This window comes from Rhinichthys klamathensis, unplaced genomic scaffold (genome assembly GCF_029890125.1).
Source record: "Rhinichthys klamathensis goyatoka isolate OS25496 unplaced genomic scaffold, OSU_Roscu_1.1 h1tg000176l_1, whole genome shotgun sequence".
Classification (NCBI taxonomy): domain Eukaryota; kingdom Metazoa; phylum Chordata; class Actinopteri; order Cypriniformes; family Leuciscidae; genus Rhinichthys; species Rhinichthys klamathensis.
The window spans coordinates 280,482-296,876 of NW_026606705.1; the positions used below are offsets into that span (position 1 = coordinate 280,482).

General features: G+C 40.1%; 1 protein-coding gene across 6 annotated transcripts in view; it reads right to left on the minus strand.

The window, feature by feature from the left end:
- Positions 1-5,580: 5,580 nt before the first annotated feature.
- The window catches only part of LOC130092371 (NACHT, LRR and PYD domains-containing protein 12-like), a 169,542-nt gene continuing 158,727 nt past the window's right edge, over positions 5,581-16,395 (minus strand). Inside the window, exons 1-9 of one of the 6 annotated variants that reach the window (XM_056260218.1) lie at positions 14,833-15,117; positions 14,122-14,192; positions 13,672-13,788; positions 9,200-10,993; positions 8,417-8,590; positions 7,613-7,786; positions 6,408-6,581; positions 5,821-5,994; positions 5,581-5,646 (exon numbers count right to left, since the gene is read on the minus strand). In XM_056260218.1, the coding sequence (XP_056116193.1) occupies positions 5,640-5,646; positions 5,821-5,994; positions 6,408-6,581; positions 7,613-7,786; positions 8,417-8,590; positions 9,200-10,993; positions 13,672-13,788; positions 14,122-14,177 (2,670 nt within the window). In that variant the 5' untranslated portion in view covers positions 14,178-14,192; positions 14,833-15,117 and the 3' untranslated portion in view covers positions 5,581-5,639. Of the gene's footprint in view, positions 5,647-5,820; positions 5,995-6,407; positions 6,582-7,612; positions 7,787-8,416; positions 8,591-9,199; positions 10,994-11,075; positions 11,488-13,671; positions 13,789-14,121; positions 14,193-14,832; positions 15,118-16,395 lie in introns of those variants that run through there. The other 5 variants (XM_056260219.1, XM_056260216.1, XM_056260215.1 and 2 more) reach the window with 5 other exon arrangements.

The following is a 16,395-nucleotide window of genomic DNA, read 5'->3' on the forward strand; positions in this document are numbered from 1 at the left end:
TTTTGTCAAAAAGTATTCTCGTCGCTTGATAAACTTAAGATTGAGCCACTGTAGTCACTTGGACTATTTTAACGCTGTCTTTAATAACTTTTCTGGGCCGGCAAGTTTTAATTGTTTGGAATAAAAAGAAAATTGAAGATATTTAATTGTTGATATAAACTATTATAAAAAAATAAGTGAATCAAACTCTTATTAAACATGTTTATAATGTGTAATTCACCATCACAAGGAAAGTAAAGAAGAAACAAAATTAACTTTCAATTAAAATGTGAACAGTTTTAATCATCACTACTCAGTCAAGCGTCTCCAGTTTATAATGTGGATCCTTCTTCGGATCAGAGAGCAGCTTCACATCTGAGTCTCTTAGTTTATTTCCAGTAAGACTCAGTTCTCTCAGGTGCGAGGGGTTTGATCTCAGAGCTGAAGTCAGAGCAGCACAACCTTCATCTGTAACACCACAATAACTCAACCTGTAGGAAACAATGACACTCTTCAGTCTCTCAGTTCAGGAAACACTGATACAAATGATTTTCAGCTATTCTCCAAATGTGTGCTTGGAGAAAAAGGGAGAAGAATGTGAAGAAAAGATCATCTTGCTGACTGTTAAACATGCGGTGGATCTGTGATGCTTCGGGGTTTGTGTCGCTGCCAGTGAAGCATGAAATATTGTAAAGGGAGAGAAGAACGGATTCTACTAAACACACACAAACCCTGGAAGCTGAAATCCCACAGTCAGTGAAGAAACTGAATCTGAAGAGAGTTGAATCTGAGTTGGGGAATTCATACGCCAAACATTGATCTGCCATCAACCTTCTCAAGTATTAAGACTTCACTTATTTGACCAAAAACACAGTAATAATGTGAAATATGATTACAATTTAAAATAACGGTTTTGTATTTTATTATATTTTAAAATATAACTCATTCCTGTGATATCAAAGCTGAATTTTCAGCATTGGTCTTCAGTGTCACATGATCCTTCAGAAATCATTGTAATATGCTGATTTGCTGCTCAAGATTTCTTATTATCAATGTTGAAAACATTTGTGTTGCTTCATATGTTTTTCGGTATTTTTTAATGAATAGAAAGTTCCAAAGATCAGCATTTATTTAAAAATCTAAATCTTTTGTAATATTATAAATGTCTTTCCTGTCAGTTTTAATCAATTTAAAGCATCCTTCCTGAATAGAAGTATTAATTGTTCTAAAAAGACATATTTCTGACCTCAAACCTTTGAATGGTAGTTTTAAAAAGGATCATACACACAATAAAACTGATGCATTATAACAAAAGATTGTAATATTGTAATACAAAATATTCCGGCCTGATTTAGAACATTTTATGAGAATGAAAAGTGGACAAATTTTCATCATAATATATGACATAATTTTACTTCATATCACTACGCATCATTATCTTACCATAATTAAGGTATTTATAGCATTTTAAATATTTAATTTCCTCCTCTGTTATGAAAACAGGAGGAATATAAGAAATATTTTTAGATGTTTTATTATCACGTTTCATCAGATTCTCATAACAGGGATTTGGACTGGGTATATTGTGTAAATGTTTTATTGCTTTCTGCTTGATACTCTGTGAGCAAGACACCTGACGTTCAGAACGATTCTGCTGTGTCAGATTCTGCTGTTGCTGAAACTGAATGTGAGGCTGAATTGAACATGAGAAAGTGACCGTTCCTCCTAGACTCTCGAATGCAGAAACAGTGAAGGGTACAGATGAACATTTATCTTACCTTTGCGATCCTCATCGAAGAGATAATGTGCTGTTGATTAAACGTTTTTTTGTCTCTTTTCTCTGACACACTCTCTAAAACAAATGTTTTGATCCATGATATTGGAGTTATTGGTTCAGCTCCCATCAAACAGTATCCCTATCAGGCCGATCCGAGGAAGAGGAGGGAATGGAGGAGGAGGAAGATTACCTGTTGTGAAAGGGTCTGGCGGTGTCTAGCTCGAGTGTGTGGAGCTCGCCCTGTCTTCTGCTGCCAAACACACACGACACATTTAGGTTTAGCACAGACTATCAGAAACTCAACATTGTCACTAAACCTGACTCTTGTCCTCTGGTCAGGATGGAGGATTGCAGATTGCGTGGGTTTAGCGTCATATGTTACTAAACTGGACTTGCTGAAAGGTTATTGGCAAGTGTCTCTTACGGCTCGTGGCTCTGATCTCTGCATTTGTGATGCCGGGTGACTTTCTGCAATATACGCTCATGGCTTTCAGGATGAGAAACGCTCCAGACACTTTCCAGCGGCTCATGCAGAGGCTCTTATCCGGCGGGACAAACAGAGAGGCATATTTAGATGGTGTGATGGTTTATTCAAATTCATGGAGGAATCACATTAACACCTTACGTGAAGTGTTTACAAGACTTGTAAAAGCCCCATTAATGGTGAACCTGGTCATGGGTGCATTTGGCAAGGCAGTAGTTACGTACCTGGGTAAACAAGAGGGCCATGGTCAGGTACGTCCTGTTAACGCTAAAGTGGAAGCAATTATTGACTTTCCCATTCTTAAAACGAATGACTTAATGACTGGGTACTATAGAGCTTTTTGCAGGAATGTTTCCTCTATAGTTTCCCCTTTAACTGATGTGGAGTACGAAGTTGAACTGAACTCTGAGTGTGAACACGCTTTTGCTGCTGCTAAAGATCTTCTTTGTAATGCGCCTGTTCTCTCTCGCCTGACTTGTTCAAGCTTGACGTGGACGCAAGTGCATTAGGCTGTGGAGCGGTGTTAATACAGGACAGTAAACTTGGCATGTTACTTCTCTAAGAAGTTTTCAAAAGCCCAAAGACAGTATATCACTATTGAAAAGGAAGCTCTAGCATTACTTCTTGCTTTACAACATTTAGAAGTATATGTAAGAGGCAGATCTGAACCTGTCACAGAGTTTACTGATCATAATCCCCTTGGGGTTTTAATGCATATGTGTAATTCGGCAGATTTGATTTGAATCAGTTGAACGTCACAACTGAAAGATTAACTCTTTCCCTGCCAGCGTTTTTGACCATTTTCACTAAATTTTCATGGCCCCCAAAATATTTTATTGTATGAATATCTTAATATGCAGAAGAACAGAGCCTCTGCTTTAATATATATATATATATATATATATAGTATTCAAGCTTAATGCATTGTTTTTCTATTAACACCTGAATTTGGGTAAGTTTCATAAAAAAGCAACGACTGCATCCAGATCAGATTCAAACACAGATGGAGTGGATCGAGTCCATCAAGACCTCAAAGCTTTACAGTCCTGTAGCTCGTCCTGGGTCGACATTTCATTCAGTAACATTAGACAGTTTTGATTTATATGTTGTTTAATGTTTGAAGGTTGCGTTATTTTACATGTGCGTCAGCAATGCCTTTAAAGGCCCATTTTAGGTTTCAGAAGGGTGTTCTCGAGCGCCCCCTTTTGCAGTCGATATATTCGCCCTCAATGCGCAGATCTGAACCTGTCACAGAGTTTACTGATCATAATCCCCTTGGGGTTTTAATGCATATGTGTAATTCGGCAGATTTGATTTGAATCAGTTGAACGTCACAACTGAAAGATTAACTCTTTCCCTGCCAGCGTTTTTGACCATTTTCTACCCGACAAAAACGACAAAGTGGCCTTACCTCACGAAAGTGGAAGGAAGACTGCAAGTGTTTAGGGTGCCATTTGGGACAGGGCGAATCACTCGTTTCTGCTTCTTCTCCTGCGTTATGATCAGGAGATTTAGATTTTTAACAGGTGTTACGATGCATATGATGAATACTCTTTCAGAGGATGTGTAATAGCGCCCCCTACCATATAACAATGTAATTGAGGAACAGTGTGTTAGCAATGCTCATTGTAGGTCGTATATTTTATCAACAGTTAGTTTGTAATTTAAAAATTTAAGTGGCAATGCATCATTCCTTTAAATAAAAAAGAAATAAAATGCAATAGTGTCACGGGCTGGTTGAAGCAGGGAAGGATGCGGGATCTTACGTAATTGCAGCACTGTTTATAATTGCAGCAGTATTCGAGTTTAAACAAACCCGAATACTCACAAACTGGGTCAAAGAAACATGAACAGAACAACCAAACATATCGTAATGACGACAGACAAGGAACAGACTGAAACACAGGGCTTAAATACACAGAACAGATAAGGGAAACGAGACACAGCTGGGACAAATTAACTCATAACGACTAGTTAACAAGACAACAGGTGACAGGGGTTAAATCAATGAAACACATGGGCAAACTGGGTGTCACGGGCAAACATAACAAACACAAACACAAACACTAAACGTGACAAATAGATGATTCACTTGTGAATGTAATCAAGGGCATTTTTTAATATGTTTGGAGGGCTGAATCACTCAAATTAAGTCATTAAATTAATATTATAAATGGAGATGTAAAAAAATATATTAATTTAGTCTATTTAGCTATACATTCGCTCGGGAGAAACCAGTGATGTCATCGTCCAGCTCAGTTCAGTTCAAATATAATGGTGTCAATGCAGGCAGATCAATGATATTGTTGAATATGTGTCTCCAACTAAGCAAGCCAAAGGCGACAGTGGCAGGAACTCAAACTCCATCAGTGACAGAATGGAGAAGAAAACCTTGGCAGAAACCAGACTCAGTCGCTCAGTTCTCCTATGACCAACAAACGAACAGTGTATGTGTCAGGGTCTTGCTCTGGCAGCTTTGTCTGTGTTGTCTTTGTTTCATGTCTCTATGTTTGTGTTGTGCTTAAACGCATGGTTTTGTTTGTGTTGGCCATGTGCTCTGTTCCTGCCTCTTTGTTTCCCTGTACCACACCCTCTTGTCTAGTTGAGTCCTCGTTTGTCTGAGTGTTGTCACCTGTTCCTTGTCCGAGTGTTGTCACCTGTTCCTCATGTTCTCTGCTCCCTTGTTTGAGTCCTCGTTTACCTGAGTGTGGTCATCTGTTCCTTGTCTGAGTGTTCTCACCTGTTCCTCTTGTTCTTAGCTCCCTTTATATGTGTGCTCTTTCCCTCATGTGTTGCCAGTTCGTTAGATGTTGTTCTTCTGTATAGATGTTGTGCTACATTGTTTGTTTGACAGTCTAGTAATTTCTAGTCAGAGCTAACTTAAGTCTCACCTCGTCTAGTCTCGTCGTTTCTTGTGCTTGCTGTGTCTTTTGTCTTCCCTAGTTTGTTCTCCAAGCAGAGCTTCCCTGGCCGCTTATACCATCAGGCAAGCAGCAAGGGTTGGATTACGTGCTCTCTCAGCCTGCCTGTCTTTGTGCCTCATCCCTGCCCACTGTTTGGACTATTCACCTCCTCACCCACCACCATCTCTCGTCTTGTCAACTGTCTTTCAATAAAACCTGTTAACACATTTCTGCACTTGAGTCCTCCCTCGTAGAAACGTAACAGTATGATTATGATTCAGGCATTACAGGTCAGAAGTCAGATTGGATCTGAATGTTCAGAATATTTATCCAGTTTCATCTGGTTGAAGGTTTCCTGCTTTGACTTTTGATGAAGGATTGGATCATTCTGTAAAGTTAAACAAACACATGTGTGTGTGATGATCACTGTGGGTTTGTGTGTCTGTAGTGGCTCTTTATTCACCATCAGCTGATCCAGAGAAGGTCAGACTAACATCTAAAAACTGTAAGTAAAACACAGACAGTCAAATGTGTGCGACATTATTGCATTATCCAGTTTAGAACTAAAAGAAACTACTTAGATGATTAAGTGAGAGATTATAATATAATACTGTGATACATGATTGTTAAAGCCAATTTCAATTAAAATATGAACAGTTTTAATCATTACTACTCACAGAAGCGTCTCCAGTTTATAATGTGGATCCTTCCTCAGATCAGAGAGCAGCTTCACATCTGAGTCTCTTAGTTTATTTCCAGTCAGACTCAGTTCTCTCAGGTGTGAGGGGTTTGATCTCAGAGCTGAAGTCAGAGCAGCACAACCTTCATCTGTAACACCACAATAACTCAACCTGTAGGAAACAATGACACTCTTCAGTCTCTCAGTTCAGGATCTACAGCTCAGATTAGCAGGAACTTCACAATCAGACACTTAATCCACGACACCATTAACAGGTCCAGTCTAAGGTTCAGACCCGCTTCTACAAACTGCTTGAGCAGGTTAGTTTCCATTTGATAAAAATGGCAAGAATATTAATTTTTTAGGCAAGTACCCAAAAATCATCAACATATCTTAACATGAACACAGTTGTCACATCTTTACATCATTCAGTCATGTTTATACTATCATTAATATTGTAAAATGGTGTCAGACACATTGGAAATAATCTAATGAAAATAAAATGTAGAAATTTCACAGTAGTATGGCAATCATTATTTACCAGTAAAATAGAGGACTATGTTGGGACATTTTATACAATCTCACCGCAGTGTTTCCAGTTTGCAGTGAGGATCCTGCAGTAGATCAGAAAGCTGCTTGACTCCAGAATCTCCTACTTTATTCTTTGACAGATCCAGTTCTCTCAGGTGTGAGGGGTTTGATCTCAGAGCTGAAGCCAAATCAGCACAACCTTCATCTGTAACACCACAATCCCACAACCTGTAGAGAACAATGACACTCTTCAGTCTCTCAGTTCAGGATCTACAGCTCAGATAAGCAGGAACTTCACAATCAGACACTTAATCCAAGCCACCATTTATAGGTCCAGTCTAAGGTTCAGACCCGCTTCTACAAACTGCTTGAGCGGGTTAGTTTCCATTTGATAAAAGTTGTAAGAATATTAAAAAACAAATAATTTAAGTGTCTTTGTGTCTTTGTTACATATGTTACATGAACTTACCATAGTAATACCAGTAAATAATGCATAATTACATGCAACTAACCATCAATTAGACTGTAACAATGACACCCTAAAATAAAGTGTAACCGAATATTAATTTTTTTAATGCAAGTACCCAAAAATCATCAACATATATCTATATGAACACGGTTGTAACATCTTTACATCATCCAGTCATGTTTACTATACTATCATTAATATTGTAAAATGATGTCTGACACATTGGAAAGAATCTAATGAAAATAAAAGCAACATTTACATTAGTAATTTCACAGTAGATTTTTTGTATGGCAATCTGTTACAGAAGCAGACTCAAGAGAAGGAGATTGCCGTTAATAGGGAGTTTGAGACAACTGAGCGGATGAACTGAAAGCAGGTAAGTGGTCAGTGCAATGATACTTTGGAGAGTGGGATACTGGCAGTGAATAGTATGTTTCTTCTGACAGGTGTGATGCTTGGTAGATGATGCAGTGAAGGCTGGAACTCTGAACAACACTAGACTTGGAGACACGGAGGAGAATGGAGACGAGACTGGAGAAGGATCGCTGGAGATATCAGGTAGTAGTCGCTAAGGCAGGGTAAGTAGTCCTCTTCATACAAACGAGACCGGACAATGAACTGTGGTTTAGTGTGTGTCTAAATAGTGGCAGTGATGAGGGTGATGATGAGGTGCAGGTGTGTGTTATTAGAACTCAGGTGAGGGAGTGTGTTTTGATTGGCGGGTATGAGAGCCTGGCAGATCTGTAACACAATCATTATTTACCATATGAGACATTTTATACAAACTTACCACAGTATATCCAGTTTACAGTGAGGATCCTGCAGTAGATCAGAAAGCTGCTTGACTCCTAAATCTCCTACTTTATTCCTTGACAGACTCAGTTCTCTCAGGTGCGAGGGGTTTGATCTCAGAGCTGAAGTCAGAGCAGCATCACCTTCATCTGTAACACCACAATCCCACAACCTGTAGAGAACAATGACACTCTTCACTCCCTCAGTTCAGGATCAGATAAACAGGAACTTCACAATCAGACACTTAATCCACGGCACCAGAAGCAGGTCCATTGTAAGGTTCAGACCTGCTTCTACAATCTTCTTGAGCGGTTTATTATCCATTTGATAAAAATTGCAAGAATATTCGATAACACTTTATTTAACAGTGTCCTTGTTACATATGTTACATGAGCTTTCCATAGTAATAACAGTGAATTATGCACAATTACATGCAACTAACCCTTTAACCAAATCCTAATCCTACCCTAACCCTATAGTAAGTATGTGTAGTTGCTTAATATTACTCAGTACTTAAATATATAATTACACTGTAACAATGAAACCTTAAAATAAACTGTACCCGAATATTATTTTTGATGCAAGTACCCAAAAATCATCAACATATATGTATATAACCACGGTTGTCACATCTTTACATCATCCAGACATGTTTATACTACCATTAATATTGTAAAATTAAGTCAGACACATTGGAAATAATCTAATGAAAATAAGAGCAACACTCTCATAAGTAATTTCACAGTATATATTTTGGATGACAATCATTATTTACCATATGAGATATTTTATACAAACTTACCTGAGTATCTCCAGTTTACAGTGAGGATCCTGCAGTAGATCAGAAAGCTGCTCGACTCCAAAATCGCCTACTTTATTCAATGACAGATCCAGTTCTCTCAGGTGTGAGGGGTTTGATCTCAGAGCTGAAGTCAGAGCAGCACAACCTTCATCTGTAACACCACAGTCGCTCAACCTGTAGAGAACAATGACACTCTTCAGTCTCCGTTAGTTCAGGAAACACTGATACAAATGAGTTTCAGCTATTGCAGTATTGATTTGATTAGAAATCACATGCTAAAATCATTGTGATATAGCTCAGAGTTCGTGTGTGGGTGATGGAAGGAGACTCGGGGTCGGCAAGTAGTGGAGCTCGTGCACTTTATTAATGATGCTCTTTCACCGCGCTTCCTTGCGCTCTCAGCATTAACTCAAAACCAAATATTCAATTTCACATGTAAGGCAATACTCTTCCCGCTGACTACAGCTTCTCAGGTTACCGACGAGGCAGCACTCTTTCCACTGTTCAGAGCTTCACAAACTTTTCGTCACGATCGGCAGTGTGCACGAGCTTCCAGTCTCTCTCTTCAACTGTTATCAGCACAGCCCGGTTATATGCGGTCTCCTCATGCCAATTACTGAAATCACAAACAGGTGTTTGTCATTTGAACTTGACCCACTTACTCACCGCTCGGCTCCGCCCTCGCTCTCCCGCTACAGACTTCGCTGAACCACGCCCCCCTCGCCACAATCATAAATATGATAATGTTTTATCAGTGTAATGATTGTTGTCAGAGTGACTTACTGAACTGATCTGGATTCTTTAACCACAGGCAGCAGCTTCTGAAGAACTTCATCTGCTGTATTTTGTGCTCCAATAAACTGTTTCAGATCAAAAACATCCATCGTCTGCTCTGATGTCAGCAACACATAAACCAGAGCTGACCACTGTGAAGAGGAGAGTTTGGTTTCTCCTATTTCTCCAGATTTCACATAATCTTGGATCTCCTGCATCAGAGAATCATCACCCAGTTCATTCAGACAGTGGAACAGATTGATGGATCTCTCTGGAGAGCGATTCTCCATGATCTTCTGTTTGATGTACTGAACTGTTTCCTCTTTGTTGTAGGAGCAGCTTCCAGTCTGTGTCAGTAGTTCTCGTAAGAGAGTCTGATTGGACTCCAATGAGAGACCCAGAAGGAAACGCAGGAAAAGGTCCAGATGTCCATTCTTACTCTGTAAAGCCTCATCCACAGCCCTCTGATGCAGCTCAGATAATGAATGATATTTCTTCTGTTTTAAGATTTTAGAAAAAAAACTTTGTTTGGTTTTGTCAAACACATTTCTGTTCTTACATGTAAAGTAAATGTGTGCATATAGAGCTGCTAGATGTTCCTGGATGCTCAGATGAACAAAGCAGAATACTTTCCCCTGATACAAGCCAAACTCCTCTCTGAAGATCTGAGTGCACAATCCTGAGTACACTGATGCTTCTCTCACATTGATGCCACACTCTCTCAGTTCTTCTTCATAGAAGATCAGATTGCCTTTCACAAGCTGCTGGACAGCCAGTTTCCCCAGTTTGAGAATCAAGTCTTTATCTTTCACTCTCTTCTTATAGTCCTTCTCATGTTTGATGTTGGTCTGAATGATCAGGAAGTGTGTGTACATCTGAGTGAGAGTCTTGGGAATCTCTCTTCTCTCTGCTTCATTCAACATCTTCTCTAGAACAATGGCGGAGATCCAGGAGAACACTGGGATGTGGCACATGATGTGGAGGCTCCTCGAGGACTTCAGGTGTGTGATGATTGCATAGGCCAGACTCTGATCACTGATTCTCTTCCGGAAGTATTCCTCCTTCTGTGGCTCATTGAAGCCTCGTACCTCAGTCACTCGATGGACACACTCAGCGGGGACGAGATCCGCTGCTGCTGGTCTGGAGGTGATCCAGATGAGAGACGAGGGAAGCAGATTCCCCTCAATAAGGTTCATCAGCAGCTCGTCCACTGAGGCTGATTCAGATATATTACACAGTTTCACTTTGCTCTTAAAGTTCAGAGACAGACGACACTCATCCAGACCATCAAAGATGAACAACACTTTATATTCATCACTGGATATTTCCATTTCTTTAGTTTCAGGGAAAAAGACATGAAGAAGATCTGAAAGACAAAGTGTTTTGTCCTTCTTCAAGTTGAGCTCTCTGAAAGGAAGTGGAAATATGAGCTGGATGTCCTGATTCTCTTTCCCTTCAGCCCAGTCCACAATGAACTTCTGCACAGAGACTGTTTTTCCAATGCCAGCGACTCCCTTTGTCATCACAGTTCTGATGGTTTTGTCTTGTCCATGTAAAGGTCTAAAAATGTCATTGCATTTGATCGGTGTGTCCTCTGTTTCTGCTCTCCTGGATTTTGTCTCAATCTGTCTCACCTCATGCTCATTATTGATCTCTCCACTTTCACTCTCTGTGATGTAGAGCTCTGTGTAGATCTCATTCAGGAGTGTTGGGTTTCCCTGCTTTGCTGTTCCTTCATACAGACACTGAAACTTCTTCAGCAGATCTGATTTAAATGTGCTTTGGATCAGTTGAGAATCATGACTGAAAGAATAAATTATTAGATTACAACAAATTAGTAAAAGTGATAGTAAAATATATTTATGTCTAGACAGAAATGTTGTACCTCAGATTAGATGACATGTGTCTTCCCTTAAATGTTCCTCTGGTGTCCACAGACTGTTCACTAATTATGGACAAACATGGAGAGAACAGAGACAATACAACAGAGTTGAGAAAACAGAGACAATAATACATATAGTATTCATATAGAGCCAGATAGAGGGGTTCCAATGAGTGCCTCAACGCACCTGTTAACACTTTAACATAACACTGTATTTTAGCACAAGTATATTTTGGTGCTGAATATCAGTATAAAAAATTAATATTTTTTTAAATGTTATTAGAAAGACGATGATCAAAAACATTTAAGTTGAGTGTTTAGGTTGTAAGGGGGAATTAATAAAATGGTCAGAAATTGCCCTGTCTGTATTTAATGTTTTAATAATTTAAGTGAAGTGTTCGTATGTTATCTGTGTAAAGACACAAGAAAACGTTCTGACACCGATAATGTCATGGTGTGGGTTTGTCTTGTCATGTTTAGTGGTTCCCTGTTTGTCTATTAGTCTTCACAGGTGTTTCTCATTGACCACGCCCCCTTGTTATCCGTTTAGATCGTTTGCCCCCTGTATTTAAGCCCTGTGTTTCAGTCCAGTCTTTGTGAGTTCTTGTCATTGTTATGTTGATGTAGGTTGTTCTGTTCCCGAGTCTTGTTCCCTTGCCTGAGTCTTTGTATAGTTTGAGTGTATTTAAATAAACGTGCTGCATTTGGATCCAGCTTCCTCCTTGCTTCAACCTCACCTTGTAACAGAAGAACTCACTACAATGGATCCAGCAGCAGTCAGCAACCAGGCGCTAAGAAGTTTTCTTGCCTCAATGTTTCAAGATGGCCAGCCGATCGAGAGGTATGTGATGGACTTTTTGAACTGCTGCCATCTGGGATCTTTTGAAGACACTGAGCTCATGGACCTGTTCTGGAGCGGGCTGGATGCGGATATCGCCAGGCTGATGCCGGATGACTATACTGGCAGGACCCTAGAGGGAAATATTGACCTGGCACTTTACTTAGGTGGTTCGGCATTTACTGTGGGCTTGGCTGATGAAGCACCCTGCCAGCTCACAGTACCCCCTGAGTCGGTTTACATCTCGCCCTTCCAGCTAGAGCCTGTCCAGCCAGAGCCCTCGCCGTTGGTCTCATCCAATCCAGAGCCTTCGTCGTTGGTTCCGTCCAGCCCAGCCGAGCCTTGACCACTGGTTCCGTCCAGCCTAGCCGAGCCTGAGTTTCTCTACGTCACTCCCATTATCAAGCCAACCACCAGATCGGTCTATGGCCTTACAAGACCGATATCCACCATGGCTGATCCTCCGTTAATGTCTGCACGTGCTGCCAGGAAGACCGTCACGTCCAGCACAGAGCCTTCACCGCTGGTTCCGGTGGTCCCGAGTCCGGTGGTCACGGAGGTTGTTCCCGCGCAGGCCACTGTCAGCCCTGAGAGCATCTCAGAGCTGCCCACCATCAGTCCTGCCACGGCCCAGAGGGCTGTCTTCCTCCTTTATGCAGTGGCGGTACTGCATGGGTGGAGGAGTCACGTCACGCCTGCCGAGCCAGAGCTTCACGTCACGCCTGCCAAGCCAGAGCTTCACGTCAGCCACGTCCAGCCAGAGACTGTTCACGTCCCGTCTGCCCAGCCAGAGATTGTTCCTGTTCCTGAGCCGGTGTCTGTTCCTGTTCCTGAGCCACGGTCTGTTCCTGTTCCCGAGCCGGCGCCTGCTCCAGCCTATGACCCCGTAGCTACCCCCAAGAAAATTTTGGGGGGGGAGGCAGTAGGTCACCGTCGTGGCTGCCCGAGGGGTCGTCACTGTCGTGGCCGCCCGAGGGGGGGGGGCTATGTCACGTGTGGGTTTGTCTTGTCATGTTTAGTGGTTCCCTGTTTGTCTATTAGTCTTCACAGGTGTTTCTCATTGACCACGCCCCCTTGTTATCCTGTTTAGATCGTTTGCCCCTGTATTTAAGCCCTGTGTTTCAGTCCAGTCTTTGTGAGTTTTGTCGTTGTTACGTCGATGTAGGTTGTTCTGTTCCCGAGTCTTGTTCCCTTGCCTGAGTCTTTGTATAGTTTGAGTGTATTTAAATTAACGTGCTGCATTTGGATCCTGCTTCCTCCTTGCTTCAACCTCACCTTGTAACAGATAACAGCGGCAACAAACACTCAGCATGAGTTAAAAAACACCACATTCCAGCACCAGAATTAAATTAACACAAACTAATTAAATGAATACTCTTGTTAGTCAACTGGACATGTTTCGTTTGTATTAGGTACATCCATGCTGCGAGATATTTAAAAAAGTGGTGGGGACAATATTGAATAGTTAGTTTAACAATGGGACTCTGAAGAAACTGTCATGTGTATTTTTCCAAAGTCTGCATGTCTGTAACTCAAGAAGTTTTAAAGATATCCTTTTAGATTTCAGTTCTTAGCAAAATTTTCTTTTGATATCTTAATTTTTGAGGGCATATGTGGTTTAATTCAATAAATGTATCTTGTTTTCCTCTATTAAAATAAATGAATAGAACAAACCTGTCTGAGAGCCAATAAAATAGTTTTTTTTCCAAAGTTTGCATGCATGTAACTCGAGAAAATATATCCATCCATGAAATGATGTACCTCAGATCAGTTGATGTGTGTTTTCCCTCAAATTTCACTGGCTCTATCATAGACACGTCACTCTTCATGGACACACAGCTGGGCTCCGGTGAGATTGATCTGTCATCCTTAAACTGACTTAAATAGAATAGAGATAATAGAAACAAGAATAAATTTGGCTGATCTATGAAAATAACTCCCACATGAGAAGGTTGTCTATTAAGACAGTATGTTGAAGAGAGATGAGACTGTCCAAGGATAATGTTATATATCATCTAGCTGTCTACTGTATCTGTGAGTCTTGGGACAGTGTTTAAAGACCCTGAGTGGCTCCAACTACTGTATATCCCGCACCAGAATATGATAGAGACAACAGATCACTATACCAACCCTGGCAAACACACACAACACCCTGTTATGTGCAGAAAATGAGTCTTCTATAACATTAAGATCATATGAAGATTGAAGTACCTGCATCCTGGAGAAACATCTCCATGTCTGAATGTGTGTGTGTCGTCCATGATCATTCAGTCTTCATGGAGCTGCTCGAGTAAGAGATCAGAAACACTCATTCAAACACACTCAAATACAATACATTTCATTTGACATTTTCTTCAATGTGTTTATGGAGACAAAACAAATCAGATTTCTGATTTCTAATCAATAATTATCAACATTTAATGTGATTTTCAATCATGTTAATGAATGTTCAGAACTGGTATCATCTGAATCAGCAGATTCTCTTCTTCAGTCAGTTCTGTAACGTTTGCACCAGTATTTCATCTGTGTGTTTACAACAGAAATATCTCGGCTGAACAGACTGGGAAGTTTGTAACACTAGAGTTTAATGTTAAATGTATCCCAACTCGTATGTTTTAAAAGCAACAATGTTCAAATTAAAATCCATATGATTAAATACATTAATATGAAATGGAGTGAGTTTCTTAAAAGTATATATTTCAGTTGATTTGATTAACAAAATAAAGACATGTCCAAATTTTCAATTGATGTCCCTGATTTTCATTAACTATTATTTTGACCCACAGCGTCTGATGTTACTCTCACCTGTGAGTGAAGTTCTTCATGTTTATGTTTTTAAATACTTCAAGAAAGTATTTCCTGGTTTCTGAATTTAATGAGGAAGTACAGGTAAAGCATCTCACCTTACTAATGTTCACTCACCTGGATTAAACTGTTGGGTTACTGGTTCCCGACATGTTCATGGTTTCTCATCAACTGTTTCCCCACAACGTCAATTCCTGTAGAGGCAACTGGAAGTATAACTATTAAACACTTTAACGCTCAGTTTTTCTGAGGTAAAGAATCTTATTATGTCCCGGTGTAAAATGGCACACGGTAAAACTCTGAAAATACTTTGACTTCTGGAGGCAAAAGTTGCCAGACCAGTTTGAAGAGGAGAGAGAGAAAGAGAGAGAGAGAGAGAGAGAGAGAGAGAGAGAGAGAGAGAGAGAGAGAGAGAGAGAGAGAGAGAGAGAGAGAGAGAGAGAGAGAGAGAGAGAGAGAGAGAGAGAGAGAGCTAGTTTAGATCAGTAATCATTTGAGGACTTGATGAGATTTTTTATCTCATGAATATTAATTATGCACAAATAAGACATTTGGATCCAGAGATTATAGTATTTACTAATTTCAAGTAAAATGTTAATAATATGATGTTTATTATTAATATTGTAATGATAATATTACATTAATAAATATACAGAAATAATTTAATTTTAGTAGCAGACTGAGTTTTTTTTTTTTTTTTTACTATAGTTCTTTGTGTCCATTATTTTGTTTGCCACTATAGTATCCATATATACAGATGCACAAAGGAAGAACAAATTTACAGCACTTGGAAGACTGATGGAAAAAACTTTTAACTGTTTATTTTTCAGTTTTTAAACTTCGAATTTAAAGCTGCAGTCCGCAGTTTTTCCTCTTTGTCGCCATCTCTGTTCGAAATCTGCAATTGCAGTCATTCGCGGAATTATCAACTTTACGTGAGTTGAACCTCGACACGGCACAGCGCGGATGAACACAGTGTTTGAGGAGAGTGTGTGTCTGTCAGTCGCCGCCGGTGTGGATACTGGCATTCAGAATCACAGATTATTCTTTTTGGAAGTATGACCAACATAAGAATTTTCACTGGAAAATGTCTGAACAAGTAACATCCACTTTTGTTCTGGTTCTGACATTGCAGTAAATCGCGCTGATTGAATCTAACAATCGCTTATCATATCACATAAAACCGTGCAAATTATACTTTGTTCTCAAATTGTTAATGTTCAACATCTGCATTGCGTGACTACATTTAATGCCCTTCCGATATTTATCCTTCTTTTCGCATGGGCCGGTTGCAAGTCTCTTTTTTTCTGTAGCCACTCCGAAGTCTTTTGCATTTTACATCAGGTAAACCTCCAGTTGTCACTGGTGATTGTCGTTTGAACCTTTCTGGATCCGCCATCAAATTGATAAGTTTAATTATATCAAGTGCTGTGAGAAAAGGCTATAAATCTCCACCTCCAGCATCCCCACATGCAACATAGCCTACTAGCCGAGACTCTTCTTTATGTGTAAGGATGTGTGTGTACAGATGTGTGTGTGCAGATGTGTGTGTACAGATGTGACGTAATGATGCAAAGACAGGCTTGAATATCCTGCGGAATCCACCAGTACCACTGGAATTAAAAACATTATTACGAGCTTACCGCTTTGAATCGAGCTAAGGCAAGCAGAGAGTTTTGA